This window comes from Buteo buteo, chromosome 5, assembly GCF_964188355.1.
Source record: "Buteo buteo chromosome 5, bButBut1.hap1.1, whole genome shotgun sequence".
Taxonomy (NCBI): Eukaryota; Metazoa; Chordata; class Aves; order Accipitriformes; family Accipitridae; genus Buteo; species Buteo buteo.
The window spans coordinates 10,913,353-10,928,366 of NC_134175.1; the positions used below are offsets into that span (position 1 = coordinate 10,913,353).

A 15,014-nucleotide genomic window follows, 5' to 3' on the forward strand; every position below is an offset into this window, starting at 1 on the left:
TCAGGTCCTGCAGCCCTCGCACCTCACCTTGAGCTGGACCTCGCAGGCACAGAGCGGCTGCCCACCCGCAAAGGACACTGATGGGAAGCCAGGGCCCCGCTCGGAGGATGGCAGTGTTCCTGCACCCACCTTCGCAGGGAGAGCTGCTGAGCACCTCAAAACCGAGCCCAGTGAGGAACATGATGCTCCAGGGTGGCTCTCGCTGGGGCAAGGCAAAGCACCCAGCTGCTGGGGAAGGGATATTTTAGAAGCATCTCTAAAAAGGTTGCTGTCGTGTTTAAAAAGGCTATTTCCATACTGGCACTCGGGCAGCACAACGTGGTCCATCTGGTGGGTGCTAGGACCCATGCTGGACCCCAGCAGCAGTCCACCGTGTTGCACCAGACCTGCCCCATCGCATCTCTGAGGAGCTGCCCCAGCCTGCAGGAGCCATGGCTGGCACTGCACAAACCACTTGTCCTCTTGGAGCACTGCCTGCTCCCCTTCCCAGGAAAAGCTGGGCTCTAGGTGGGGTATCAGGGGCTGTTTAGGGAAGCCACCATCCCCTGGCAGCTGGCTGACTCCTAAGGGTGCTGATGCTTGTGCAGGGAGAGCAGCCTCCTCATCACGGAGGTCCCCAGCCCCAGAGAACAAGGACCCATGCGAGCCTTGTGCAGGGCAAGGAGCAGGTTGGGAGGGCACCAACCACAGCCCAGCCCCCGGGGGGGTCTCAGGGCTGCAAGCCAGGAGAGTTTGTGACTCCAGATGCGTTCCTGCAGCTTCCAGCTGTTTCGGAGCTATGGCCATCCAAGCCTCTGATGGGCAACCTCCAGGAGAAGCGCTCTGACCCAAAGCATTGGCTGGGTTTGCCTGGGCTGGGACATTGTGCCACCGAGTCACTAGTGTGTTTGGGTGCAACGGAGGTGGGCAGCTTGACCCCACCAACTTGCACCGAGGCTGGCTCTGATCATTAGGAATAGTGTTATCTACAGGAGTAGAGGTGGTAACTTCTGTTTGAAGCACTTGTCCCGGATTTCCCAGCTGAAGTGCTACAGAGGACTTGCTGCTGGAGACCAGGACATCCAGAACTGTCCCTCCCACCGGCCCGGCTGGGTTAAATGGGACCTGCTGTTCTGGTTGAGCAGAGCTGACCTCGGATGTAACAGAGACTAGAGAGACAACAGCATCCTGGCCTTGTGCACCAGATGCCTGGGGCTGTGGTGGAGCTTGAAACACTGAATTAGCTGCCCAGCAGTGCTGGAAATGAGCCACAGCACTGTTTTCCTCATTGCAGGGTGATGCACTGCAGTGCAGAAAGTCCATGCCCTTCCCAGCACCCTCCCTGAGGAGCATCTGCTCCACATAGGATGTCGCCTCGGTGCCCAGCCTCTCGCCAGCCTCCTGAGCTGGCAGCTCCTCCTCTGCACCCAAACTGAGCAGAGCCTCCTCCCACTGCTGCAGCTCTGCGTTGTCCACGTTGAGGCTATGGAGGGTCTGGCAGATGTTTCCATCCACTTTGCTTTTCTCAAAGAGGGTTTTGATAACGACCAGGAGGGAGTCGCTGTCCTCCTTGGCATCACTAACTTCCTCATTCTGGCTCAGTCCATCAGGCTCAGCGAGGAGATCTGGCAAGGAGAACTGAGGCACGTTATCAGCATGGGAGATGTATATGGATGCATCCTGCTTCATCATGGCCCCAAGAAGAGAGTTGGGGTCTACCGAGCACTGCTTCGAGTGGGAGTTTCCTTGTGTCTGTAACTCCTCCTTAGTCTGGAAGGAGTCCAGGAACTCGGGAAGGTCATTCCCGTACAAGACTGCTTCCCCTGTGGCAAAGCTAAAAGGCAGCTGCAGCTTTCTCTTTCGCAGATGTTCCTCCCCTTCTTCATTCCTTCAGGGCGGAGGGAAAAAGAGATGGAAACAGCATGAGCACCTCCTCTGGGCCAGGCAAAACCACCCTCCCAACAGTGAGACAGGAGCTCACAGCCCTGCCTTGGCTTTTCTAAAGAAAAGGGTGCTGGATTGGGCTGGCTGCGATGCTGCTGATGGCGGACTGTGGCTCTGGGGAGCCCATGGGGAGGTCTGCATGGTTCTGGGAACAGCTGCGTGCCCAGGGCTCACTGCAGCCCTTCTCAGTGTCTGCAGCCACATTCTCAGAGCTGTTTCGCTCACACCTCCCTGCTACAGGAGGGCACATACTGGAAAGTGCTGATCGTGCAACCCAACCACCCTTTCCTCCGCCCCCATTGCCTCTGTGTGCCTCGAGCAGCCCCACGACCACACATGCTAAGAGCAAGTGAAGGCAGCTGGAGATCCAGTGATACTCACGACAGGGCTCGCTGCCGGGCAATGATGCAGTCAGGCTTGCCCCCTTTGTACACCAGCCGGGCATTGGCCTGCACCCACACCCAGCCACCCTTCTTGGTCAGCAGCCGGAAAACAGTCAGCCCGCTCTCCCCTGTCTTCATCACTGGGGCAGGGAGAGAAGAGAGGCAGCACGGATGTGGTTACTCCATGGGGACAGACGAAAGGGACGTGCAAGATGCCACGAGGTTGAGCATCACTTTGCACCCGTAGTACCGGGGCAGAAGATGCAGGACACAGCCAGCATGTGATGCCACGTGTGGTGCTGTCCCTCTGTCAGCTCCCCGAGCAGGTATCACCCAGGAGGGGAGAGCCTTTTTCACAGCTGCTCCAGACTCGGGACAGACGGCCCACCAAGGAGCAACGGTACCGGCATGGCCAGAGCTGCACCGGTACCAGGGAGCCATGAGGGTCCCCCCAAACACACCCAACCCCGATGGCCCCCCCCACCAGCCAGTGCCGCTGCTCCTCCCTGGCACTCACTTCTCACATGGTTCTCCGCGCAGTGCATCATGTCAGCCGCGTGCACAAACTGGTACCCTGACCCCCTCCTGCACAGCTCCGTTTCCGTGTACCCCAGGACAACCTTCCCCCTGAAAACAGTGCAGAAAGCCAATGACACCAGGGATGGATCCCCCAATTGCACCCCACCCACCAGACATGATCCCCTGCCCAGCACCCAGGCAGCTAAGCCAAAGCCTCCCACTTTGGGTAGTGCAACTCTCCATCCTGGGCTGAGCTGCATTCCCTTCTTCCATAGAACAACCCCATGCTGGGTTTGCTGGGCTAAAACACAGCAGCCAAGAAGGGCTGGCACCCAGTTAATCTGCTCCCTGTGTTACTGGGGGGCTGCAGCGGATGGACAAAAGCATCAGGCACCTTGCCATAGGAGTTGGGTCAAAACTGCTCTGCTCCCGCGGGCTATGGTTTTCTGTCCAGCACCAGGGATTCTGCCATGGGGAAGGCGAGAGATGCCCTACCGGGAATCACAGGCCATGGGAGTGAAGTCCAGCTTGTGCTTCGTCTGGAAGATCAGCATCTTGGTCTGAAGCTCCAGGATGGAGAGTGGCTGAAGGAGAGTTGCAATGGCAAAGAGAGCAAGCGGGGACCTGTCCGATGCTGACTTCTGCTGCCCGAGAAGGAATTTCAAGCGCCCATGGAAATTCAAGGCCTTAGAGGGGATTAGAAAATGTGGGTGTGAAGCAAACAGGGTGACGGGAACTGGCTGTGCTCCCATCCCCATGGGACATGAGTGGCCACCAGGGAACAGAAACAGATTTTCTTACCAGAAATCCTGAGGAGTTATCCAGCAAGCAGCGGAAGCGGCAGGTGAAGCTCCTCTCCACAGAGGTCTTCTCGGGGTGGAGGTACTGTGGGCTGGACCTGGTGCTGCATCCAGCCAGCAGTGGCTGGTCAGTGGGAAAGGCTGGGAAACCAAAAGGAAAACGAAGCTTTCCGAGCTGCACGCCTCGAGCTCATGGCCTTGCAGACCTGCTCCTGGTGGAGACTTTGCTGCTCAAGTGAAGCCATGACCTTCACAGATGAGTAAGACCTTGCTGTGGGAAATGACCAGTTCACAATAGTTTCTGGTCCCCTCGCCTCTCAGACAGTAGCAAGACAACAAGCTGCCCCCACTGAAATAAACAGGATTTCAAACCCTGTAAAGCAAAAAGGTTTGGGAGAAGCATCCCCGTCCCTCCAGCACAGCGAAAGGCAGCACATCATTGCTGTTGGCTGCTTTTGGTGACAAGCGGCCGTGCCAACCCCTGGGATGGCTGCGAGTCCCAGAGGGAGGCTATGGGATGTTCTTCAGCACAGGGCTGTGCTTGGTGGCTATAAATGCCACCAGAAGGGTTTTCCCATGCAGAGGTGGCTGGCTGGCCCCCAGGGATCACCCTGGCACTCACCATCGGCAGCGTGCTGGGTGCTGCCAGACGCCGGGGCCCTGTGCAGCTGGCGGCGGAAGGCAGCTCTGTCGTCCGCATGGATCAGCTCGTACACGCTCTGGTAGATGAGATCTGACTGGTATGACACAAGGGGAGAAGAGCATTGACACCTGCCCAGCCTGGCAGAGGTGTCTGGAGGAGGACACAAAAGGAGCCTTTCCTTTGTGGGTACTAAAAGCGCAGCAATTGAGTGTGAAGAAACAGGCAAACGCAACCAGCTTTGTGCGCTGCATGGAGAGCAAGGAACAGGAACCGGCTGCTTTTTTAGGGAGGGCGGCTCAGGGAGGAGGAAAAGGGAGCAGGGGAGGGGGTCTGCCTGGGGAAATCATGGGAACAGCTCAGAGGCTTCTAGAAGCAATAAAAACGGCGATGCCTGAGTAAGCCTGGCTGCTCAGGACTGTCACACTGCCCGTTGCCCCAACATCCTCTTACCATAGCTAAGCAGATCTTTCCAGCCTGTTCCCCACACCAGCAAGGCTGAGGTTCTCCTGGCATCACCCAGCCCTTCCAAGGATGTTTCACTCTGGCTCCTGATCCTTAACTGGAGTCCATGGCAAATGCTGAAACTCCAGCTCCCTCCCCTGCCATGGAAGCCCCTGCTCTTTGGGAAGCTTTGCTCCCCATTGGCAAAGCGAACGCTGCAGCAGTGGCATTTGCCTGGCATGTTTTAACTTCTAGTATCTTCTTAGGACCAAACTCAAGACACAGCGCCAGAAAGGCTGCGGGTTGCCAGAGGCGAATTTGTTTCTGGGTGTATTGGCTTTGTGTGGCAAGGTTTTGGTAGCCGGGGGGGTTGGTTACAGGGGTGGCTTCTGTAAGAAGCTGCTGGAAGCTTCTCCTGTGTCCGAGACAGCCAATACCAGCCGGCTCTAAGACGGACCCACCGCTGGCCAAGGATGAGCCTATCAGCGATAGTGGTAACGCCTCTGGGATAACATTTTTAAGAAGGAAAAAAAAAGTTGGGACAGACGGAAACGGCAGCCAGAGAGAGGAGTGAGAACATGTAAGAGAAACAACCCTGCAGACACCAAGGTCAGTGAAGAAGGAGGGGGAGGAGATGCTCCAGGCACCAGAGCAGAGATTCCCCTGCAGCCCGTGGTGAAGACCCTGGTGAGGCAGGCTGTCCCCCTGCAGTCCAGGGAGGTCCACGGTGGAGCAGATCTCCACCTGCAGCCCATGGAGGACCCCATGCCAGAGCAGGTGGGTTCCTGAAGGAGGCTGTGACCCCGTGGGAAGCCCATGCTGGAGCAGGCTCCTGGCAGGACCTGCGGATCTGTGGAGAGAGGAGCCCATGGAGCAGGTTTGTCTGGCAGGACTTGTGACCCCATGGGGGACTCATGCTGGAGCAGTGTGCTCCTGAAGGACTGCACGCCATGGAAAGGACCCATGCTGGAGCAGTTCGTGAAGAACTGCAGCCCATGGGAAGGACCCACGTTGGAGAAGTTTGTGGAGGACTGTCTCCTGTGGGCGGGACTCCACACTGCAGCTGGGGAAGAGTGTGATGAGCCCTCCCCCTGGGGAGGATGAAGCGGCAGAGATAACGTGTGATGAACTGACCGTAAACCCCATCCCCGTCCCCCTGTGCCACTGGGGGGGGGTTGGATTCTCTAGAATCCGGGAGTGAAGTTGTGCCCGGGAAGAAGGGAGGGGTGGAGGGAAGGTGTTCTGAGATTTGGTTTTATTTCTCATTACCCTACTCTGGTTGATTTGTAATAAATTGTGTTAATTTTCCCCAAGCTGAGTCTGTTTTGCCTATGATGGTAATTGGTGAATGATCTCTCCTGTCCTTATCTCAACCCACAAGCTCTTTGTTATATTTTCTCTCCCCTGTCCAGCTGAGGAGGGGGAGTGATAGAACGGCTTTGGTGGGCACCTGGCATCTAGCCAGGGTCAACCCACCACAGCGGGGTACAAATTGCCAGTCTGCAACAGCACGCAAGACCTCTCTTGTGTTGCCATCCCTAGCCCTCTGCAAATAAGCAGTTTTGTTTCTTCCACAGGATCAATGTAAAAAATAATTTCAAGGTTGATCAGAACATTTTGACCAAATCAAACTATTTTTTTTTTCCAGGCAGGGTGATTTGCTGTTTTAAAAAAGGTTTTTGTAGGTTTTTTTTACTCCAAAGCCATGGGAATCTGTATCCCAGTGCAAACAATCTTCCTTAGTGGGCCACCAGGAAAGACAGACATGCTGATGCTGGACTGTAAAGTTGGCCACATGATAGAAACACCAGCAAGTCCTCACACCTCCTGCCTCCCAACACAGCCCCCTTCTTCTAGGGCCATGCCTTGGACCGGCCTTTCCCATCCCAGTCCTGCATGCTGTGGTGGTCAGCATGGTCTTACCAAGCCCCCGGGCAGCTCAGGCCACCAACTGCCATCTCCCTGCCCTCAGAAATATGCCAGAGCAGAGCCTCCTGCTTAACCAGGTGTACAGGTACTTTGAGAAGACCACTCCCTGCCTGACAGCTGTTTTGACTTGGGGCATCAGCCCCCGAGGATCCCAGTGAGCTGGGAAAGGGTGCAAAGGGGGGATGAAGAAGAAAACACATCAGTCTCTGTGGGTGCACCAGGAACCTATGCAATGAAATGGGTTTGGCAGCCTCATGGCCCTCCTGTTGACTCAGTCCCTTGGCCAAAGGAGCTGGATGTCAGGGGAATTGGAGGCAAGAGGGTGGATGTGGAGAGAGACCTGCTTTTCTTTGGCATCCCATGCAACCCACGGTACTTCAGGGCACTGACACTGCTCACCAGTGAGATACCCTCAGCCCTCTGTAAGTGAGAGCATATGAACCCAGCAGCATGATACAAGAAAAATCTCACACCCCTCTTACACACAAAGACAAGAGGATACAGAGCCTGCCATTGCTCAGCTTGCATCTGTTCCTGCTAAAGTCACAAGCATGCTTGTAGGCTTTCACAGCCCCCAAAGAACATGAGTCATCTGAAAATGTACATCAAAAATGACCCAAGGGAGCTTGGAAGGGAAAAGAAAGCCCTGGCACGGCTATCAGCACCTCCTTCCCAGACCTGGACTGCATCCATCTGTTTACAGCCAGGAAAAAATGGTACCTACCTGATGAAAGCCCAGGTAGTCCTGCACAGTAGGGGAGATGTAGAAGATGTAGCCATCTCCGGTCACGGCAATGACAAATCCATTGAGTGCCTGAAAGCAGAAGTTGAGCCCAGAGTTACTCTCCCTAGCTTCAATCCAGCTGTTGAAAGATGAACTTCTCCAGGTGTTTCTTCAGCAATCGGGGACAGGAAGGGATCTTCTTCATCAACAAGGAACCCCACAAAAAAGGAAAGCACCTTGTGACCATGCAAGACAATCCTGGCTAGTTGGGTTTGGGTTTTTTTTCAGTGTTACCATGAGCAATGATCCAAGACGGACTGACCACTTCTTCTAGACCCATCATTGAAGCCCTCTCACCGCAGGGTAGCTCTTGCATCAGGAGGGACCAGCTAAGGAGAGGTTTCATGGAGGACCTAGAGTTAGTTACCTCCTTGCCAGCTGTACCAGCTGGGTATAGTTATACTCTTCTGGGGCTCTGATTTTCTTTAACAAACTCACCTATCACTTCAATAAGAAACAGCAACAGGCAGTGTAGAGGGAGTAAGGACTGCCTTGAGCAGTGCAGGAGCCTGGTGACTCCGGGAGGACCCTAGCATCCGTTCAAGCATAATGAAGCCTTCAGAGATAGTAACCAAACTGCAGTCAGTCACTGACCTGACCTATTTATCCTCATTAGTTTTAAGGATGACCTCCAAAGACACTTTGGGCCTTGCTCCTCACCCTGAATTTTACAGTTAGGAGATTATACAAGCTTGTTTCTGTATGTCTTCACCCCACACTTTCCCCAATCACCCCCCAAAACCTGCCTTTTAATCCTTAGCATGTGAGGACATTGCTTTCCGTCAAACTCCTGCTCTCAGCTCCAAGGGTACGTGAACAACTCATCACAAAGCACACAAAGTAACACCAAATCCAGTCACCACTATCATTCAAAGATGGTAGTGCAGCTAAAACCAACGCCCATCTTGAAAGCAAAAGAGATGGAAAAATCTGGAAACTCAGATCCTAGATTTGTGAGGGCCCTGACATTGCATCTGTGACATCTGACATGGCATCCCCTCGTCCTTATAAGCATGTAGACTTTTTGACACATCAAGGAGGTGACAGCTTCCTGTTCTCATCTGTCTCCCATTACACAGGACCACAACCTCTTCTCATCTGATTTTGTTCTTGTTCCTGACAAACATCTCAAGAGGCCCCATTGCTCTTGAGATGTTTGTCGGGAACAAACCCCATTGCGCCCCCAATACATCCTGGCATTGAACTGCCACTATGAGACACCATACTGGGAAAATGACTCTCCTCTTCCCAATGTTCTAGATTACAGAAGATAAGGCTTTAAACACAAAACACCAAAATCTCTATAAAAAAAAATCTTTGTGCTTATACCATCTGCCAACTTCACTTCTTGCCTTGTGCTCTGCAATTACATACACATGGTCTGCAGCTAAATCCATACCCAACTGGTAGCTCCTTGCTTGAAAAAGGCCAAACCCACACCAAATCAAAGAAACTATTCCAAAACTATAGGAGATCATGGTGGGGGTGGAGGCAGGGGAGCTCACACCTCTAGTGAATACCCAGAAAAAGAGGCAAGATGAAGATCCAGAGATATCTGGTGACCCTTTCAGGCTGATTTCCTCCAAAAGGAAAGTACTGCACTAGATAGTAATTCTTGCCCCCTGCTCTTGTCTGTAATATATTTAATTTTTTAGTGAATAGAAGGAGAGAAATTAGGAAAAGAAAACCCTAAGTGGAAGTCTGTGTTTAATCAGGATGAGGGCAGAAGTCTCAGCAGATCTCATAAGCATCAGGCCAGGACCTGCCACAAACAGGGACTCTGCCCTCACTGCCCAACTCTGTCATGCTGAGCTGCCCCTGGGGGGACTATGGGGACATGCTGTTTGCTTCAGACCAGGCTGGAGAGAAGGGTCCAGCTGCCCATGATGCCTCTTCAGCTCTGCTCACCATCTCCCCCCATGCAAAGAAGAGGCAGGAGCAATTGGCTGACACAGCTCATGCATTTGCCCATTTACAGCAACACTCAGGCTCGGCCGGGATGGTTTTTTTAGTCATCAGCAGCCCCAAGGAGCAGCATGTTTTATGCTGAGATGCAGAGATGTTTATTCAGCAACCAGCCTTTCCATGGGCCCTTTCTATCCCATTTCCTTCCAGCTTGGATTATTTGAGAGGCTGCTGGATTGAGCATGTTGCTTGATACTGTACAGATGCAGCTTGCAGCAGGACTGGTCCCTTTTCTTTGTGCACTGCAGCCCCCCAAAGGGCCATGAGTCAGAGTTTTCTGCAAATGACAGTATCTGATTAAAATGCTCTTTGAGAAGGACCCCCCCCCCCAAACCATCGGGCAAGCTCAGCTGGGGGATTTCTGTCACATTAACACTTCATAAGCTCTCCAGATGCCTTCAATCACCCAAGGCTGCCAATGCTCTGGTGGGTCAACAAATTGCCATCATGTGGTCCAGCTCAAATCCCTGGAGAGCACTTGGGAGCAGCTCCATTGTGGGACTGGGGCAACCACAGGCTCCCTCCTGACTCTCACATTATTCCAGCTGTTCCTCCATGACTATCATACTTGCAGACATCTGAGACCACTCCTGGGAGCAAAGCCCACATGTGAGAGCACATGGCCCAAGCTTCATTGCCAAAAGTCATGTTGGGTTCTGAGGAGTCACAGCCTCAGCAAAATCCTCCATGGGGGTTCTTGCTGGGGCTCCGCTCGCAGGGGTGCTCGTGCCTGCCTGCCTGTTCATAGCGGTGAGCATTCACGTAAGGCTGTGCAGGAGCAGGGTTGAAGGCACCAGAGTCAGACTTTAAAGACACCCAAGTATCCATCTGCTTTTGTTTGGAGAGGTGGAAGAAGGGACAAGAGGACTCAAGGTCCAGAAAACACAGACATATGCAGTATCAGGAACACAGCCATGGAACGATTAAAGGTCTTGCACAGACTTGCCCTGCAGCCCCAAGGAGCAGCACATTTTAAGTTGAGATGCCGAGATGTTTATTCAGCAACCAGCCTTTCTATGGGCCCTTTCTATCCCATTTCCTTCCAGCTTACATTTATAAATTACAGCCCAAGCAAACAGCATACTGGCCAGCTGATTCACCAGCTCCTTGTTCTCTGAAATTCAGCAAGAGCCATTTCATTAGACACGCGCTGGCCTTTCTACAAAGCAAAGCTTGTACTGCACATTGAATTTGTCCACCACTGTCTCCCAGCTCCATCATCTTTTCTCCCCTTTAACCTTCAAACTGAACCTGGGCTTTTTCCATCCCAGGCAGGCTGTGAACTCGTGCTAGGGACCTCATGCAATGTGCCAGGTAGGGCAAACAGTTCCTAGCAGATGTTTTATTCTGCAGCTATCACCATTCTCCTCTTGGCATTTACCAGAAAACAAGGAACCCACCACCTCTGAGACTAATCAGGAATCATTCCCTACAATTCTGGGTGATACCCCTGCACCTTCCTGGTTGGGATTTACAAACTTGTGCACGTTGGGCCCATGAGCTGTAGCAGGTCCCAAGGAAAAATACCAGGTCTGGGCTTAGTGACAGCTGATGCCTGCGGCTACAGGCACAGAGAGCACCCAACACCTTTGCAAGAAGGACACAACCCACTACCCCAAGCCCTGCTCTGTTCATGGATGCAGTTTACGGCACAGCCCGTACAGAGCCGCTGCAGTGTAACCGAAGTGGCAGCAAACCGCTGCGGGGGGTGGGAGGGAACGGTGGGCACGGGGACCCGTCCCAGCCAGGCAGTGTCACTGGTCCCTGTCCCGAGGTGCTCAGAGCCTGCAGTAACCACAGCGAAGCAGCTCCTGGTAAGGCAGGGTCTCCTCTTCCTCCACAGGTCAATCGCATGCTCCATAGCTGCTGTATGTTTCGGCAGGCAGGGACCGGCTGTCGTGCCCAGCAAATAATGGGAGCTAAGGGAAGACCCTAGATGACCAAGCTACAGCACGATACCTGGAGCAGCAGTTCTCCCTCAGGAAACAGCTCTCTGTCAACCTGCAGGTCCATTCGTCTGTTCCCTCCTGGGGCTCCGAGCTGATCCAGCACACAGTCACCAACGTCCGTAGCTGTGGCTGCAAGCAAGAGGGGAAGAAATCAGTGTGGAATGGGCAAGCCAGGAGCCTCTTCCTCCTCCTCCCCACCCCAGTGCTGCTCCTGCACAGCTGCACTGTGCTACCCAATGCACGGGGACCCACCTCAGAGGAAGATGAGACCAATGGTAGCTGGAGCAGAAACCCTTTACAGAGCCATCCTCAACTTGCCCAAGGCTTCCCTCCAAGAGGAGGGAACCTCCATTTCTGCTGCTTGATCCCATTTCTGGGAAACCTTGCTTCTGCCAAGGTCTGAGGCAGAGACACAAGGAATAGAGGGGAGGTGAGCATTTTTGGGCTGCCCAGGCTAGGAAACACCACCCAACACAGCAAGAAATCTTCAGGTTAGAGCCTGGTAGAGCTGGAGCTGGCTTCAAGCCATCCCAGTGCTACAATGTCTGCTTTCCTGCCCTTCAGGACTGATGACAGACAGTGGCAAAACTTCCCAAACCATCTGAAATGCCATCAAAGCACCCATATTTTTTCTCCCTTCTGCCTTCGGCTGCTTGGAAGCAGATCAGAGGGTTGGTGGCCACGGCACTCCCAGTGAGACACCTGAGCAGCTCTCTGCTCCCAGGACTCACTGCCACAACCTCCCCAGGCTGATTCATGTGCTGCCTCATGTTTCCTCATTAGATGCCTTCAAAGCAACACCCATGGGTGCAGTCAGCGTGAAACCTCCTGCCCCTGGTTGCAGGACCTCGAGCACCACAGGACACAAAGAAAACCGCCTGTTCAGGGAACAGGAACGAGGACGGTGGCTCCCACCCCACCTCTGCCACTGCTGCAAACTCCCGCAGCGCCCTGAGGTCAGACTGAACTCGCACGCCCTGTGCACAGCCACGTCCCGGCAGAGCATCACTGCCTGGCCCATCTGAGCCCTGGGTTTCTGATGGCACTGCATGACCTTGGCTGGATCCAAAGGGAAAAGGTCTTCCTTATTTGGGGGAATGGTAGGAAATGAGGAAAAAGCCCAAACCATCCCAAGTCTGACCACACCTTTCATTTTCTCCATGGTAGAAGCTCTCACCTCACCACTGAAAGGTTTTAAAGCTTTGGTTTCCCCCCTGCCCCCAGTAGCACCAAGTTCAAAGCCAAAATAATTCCAAACCTAAAAAAAGTTTCGTCTGAAACTGCTGATAGGAGACATTTTGTTTTTCTTCAAACCATCAACATGCACAAGCATTTTCCCCGACAGATCTGCATTTTTGTATTAAAAACCAATCTGAGGTCAAAACATCTCTCAGATCTATTTACACGTGGAGCCTGAGTGACAACAAGCACCCACCCACGCAGGCTTTCAGCAACCAGGCGCATGGTTAAAGACAATTAGCTGAAGGTCTTGCATAAGGTGACACAGAGGAGCCAAACTGTTGCAGTCACACAGGTTTCAATAGAAGCGGAGAGGATGCTTGGAGCCCATTAAGCAGAATTAGCCTTGATCTCTGTTGCTGATAGAACTGGGCTACTTCAGCCTCACGAAAACTTTGAGCGCTCCTTGGAGATGCTCAGGCAGCAGCTGAATCTTCTGCCCTTTCTCTCCTCTGCCCTCACTCGCTGGAGGAAAGCTCAGCTTGTGGGCAACTCCCACAGGACATGCCCTCCCTGACAGCTCCCCCGTGGGTCACAGTTTAGCCCGTGCCACAAATCTGCATTGCCCCCCACATAAGCTCACGTTCCTATTTCTGCAGGGGACAACCCTCTGCATAGACACTTCCCAAATCAGCAAGAGGTGGATCAGCTGGGCCAGGGGATGCGAGACTTCTGGGAAAGGTTGGGGATGATGAGGTTCAATGCCAGGAAAGCAGTTGCTGTGCTCAGTTTGCTCACCAGTCAAGGAAAGGCATTCCCTAGGAGTTTCAAAAGGCAGATTTGAGGCAGTCACCAAGCAAAAAAACTCCTCGCACAATTGCCAAGCAATCCCCAAGGAAAAACATCCAAAGCCCATCTGGACCACGGGTATGGCTTCAATTTGCACATGATGGAGCAGAATACTTTCAAAATGAAACATCGATTCTTTTTTTAAATTTGAATGCTTTTGAAAAGCTGACTCCTCTCTAAAGCATTGAGATGAGGCAAGCTGGCAGGAAAATTCAAAAAGAAACCAAGTTCTTCCAAAACAAAGCTCCAAAAGGGCATAGAGCATTTTGAGAGGAGGCACATCCCGAGAGCACATGGTCTCCAGCTCTCTCCCAGTGTCCACCAGCAGCATCTGCAGAGAAAGCTGCAACGAGCTGGGGAGAGCTGCTGTGGGCTTACAGAATCCAACATGAAACACATATTTGCTCATTTTGTGCTTTCCAGCAAAATTATTTCTTCCAACTCTCCCACTGATCTTAGCAAGGGGCTTTCAATCTCCCATCAGAGATGCTGACTTCCCCTACTCTCAAACACAGAGCGGTCCACTTCTGCACTGAGCTAGAAAATTCTTCAGAATCTATCTCCCATAGGACACACTATGATGACATGCCTTGGGGAGAAGGCCTGGAGCAAAGGGAGAGGGTAGGAAACATAAAGAGATGGTGTCTGCCAACAGCTTTGCCACCACGAATCACTGCACTGGAGTTGCAAGGTCCTAACTGCAGGGCACGGATTACAACTGGTGCTTCTAAGCACTGGTGGCATAGAGCAGCTGGTGTTCACATCCAGCCCAGTCCTCACCATGCATGGCCAAAGGCCAGGGAGATGCTGAGGTCAGTGCATGAGGCAAAATGCATGGCACTATCACACCAAAATAATCCAGGAATTTGTGACATGAGCTCCCCTTACTTTCAGCATCACTTCAACACCTGTGGCCTGGTCTTCTTGCAGAGAGCTTCTCTGCTTCCAGAGACAGCCACCCTGATGGGGATGGCCAGTGGCAGAGTAAGCATCCAGCAGACAGGCAGGGCTGAGGCTGCTCTCAGAAGCCACAGTCATTCCTCAGCAGTCTAGATGATCTGGAGACCTCCTCTACCCATTTTCAGGTGGTGACCCTGTTCATGTTCAAACATGTCATGACCAGGTGTTCTCCTCAACCAACAAATCAGGAGCAAAGTGTCCTTGTGGCTCTCCTGCTCCAATCAGGTCTCTGAACATTTCCTTGCCCAAATTGCCAAGAACCACAGGGGTTGGGAGCAATCCCAAGAGATGCCTGAGCACATCCAGAGAGAGGACTCCAGGCCCATGTAACCACCAGGGCTAGAGAGACTACTCCCAGTCACTTTTTTACTTTGAAAGGAAAAAAAAAATAATCCTTTTAATCAAAGTGCAGAAAAAACACCACCCCATCTGCCACAGAGGTAACCTCACGGGAGGGAGGGATCACTCCTGAAAAGTCACCCATTTGCTTGAGACAAGTTATTAGTCTCTGGGGGATTTCACCAGCACATAAATCCACGCTTGCCATAACCAACTTGCAGGATGATCACCCCATGACAGGCAACACTGACTCCATCTCCCAATAACACAGGGTGGTGGCTTGGAGTCTCCTTCCCCTCCCACTGGCTCCCTTGATGCAGTTGGGCAAAGGTGATACAGAAAGCACATCCA

At 52.9% G+C, this 15,014-nt stretch overlaps 1 protein-coding gene across 1 annotated transcript in view; it reads right to left on the reverse strand.

Annotated features, from left to right (window-relative positions):
* Positions 1 to 15,014, reverse strand: part of LOC142031594 (uncharacterized) — a 30,327-nt gene continuing 15,313 nt past the window's right edge. Inside the window, exons 3-10 of the mRNA XM_075029261.1 lie at positions 11,347 to 11,465; positions 7,363 to 7,452; positions 4,248 to 4,362; positions 3,627 to 3,766; positions 3,321 to 3,511; positions 2,824 to 2,933; positions 2,305 to 2,446; positions 1 to 1,867 (exon numbers count right to left, since the gene is read on the reverse strand). Coding sequence (XP_074885362.1) covers positions 1 to 1,867; positions 2,305 to 2,446; positions 2,824 to 2,933; positions 3,321 to 3,511; positions 3,627 to 3,766; positions 4,248 to 4,362; positions 7,363 to 7,452; positions 11,347 to 11,465 — 2,774 coding nt within the window. The remainder of the gene's footprint in view (positions 1,868 to 2,304; positions 2,447 to 2,823; positions 2,934 to 3,320; positions 3,512 to 3,626; positions 3,767 to 4,247; positions 4,363 to 7,362; positions 7,453 to 11,346; positions 11,466 to 15,014) is intronic.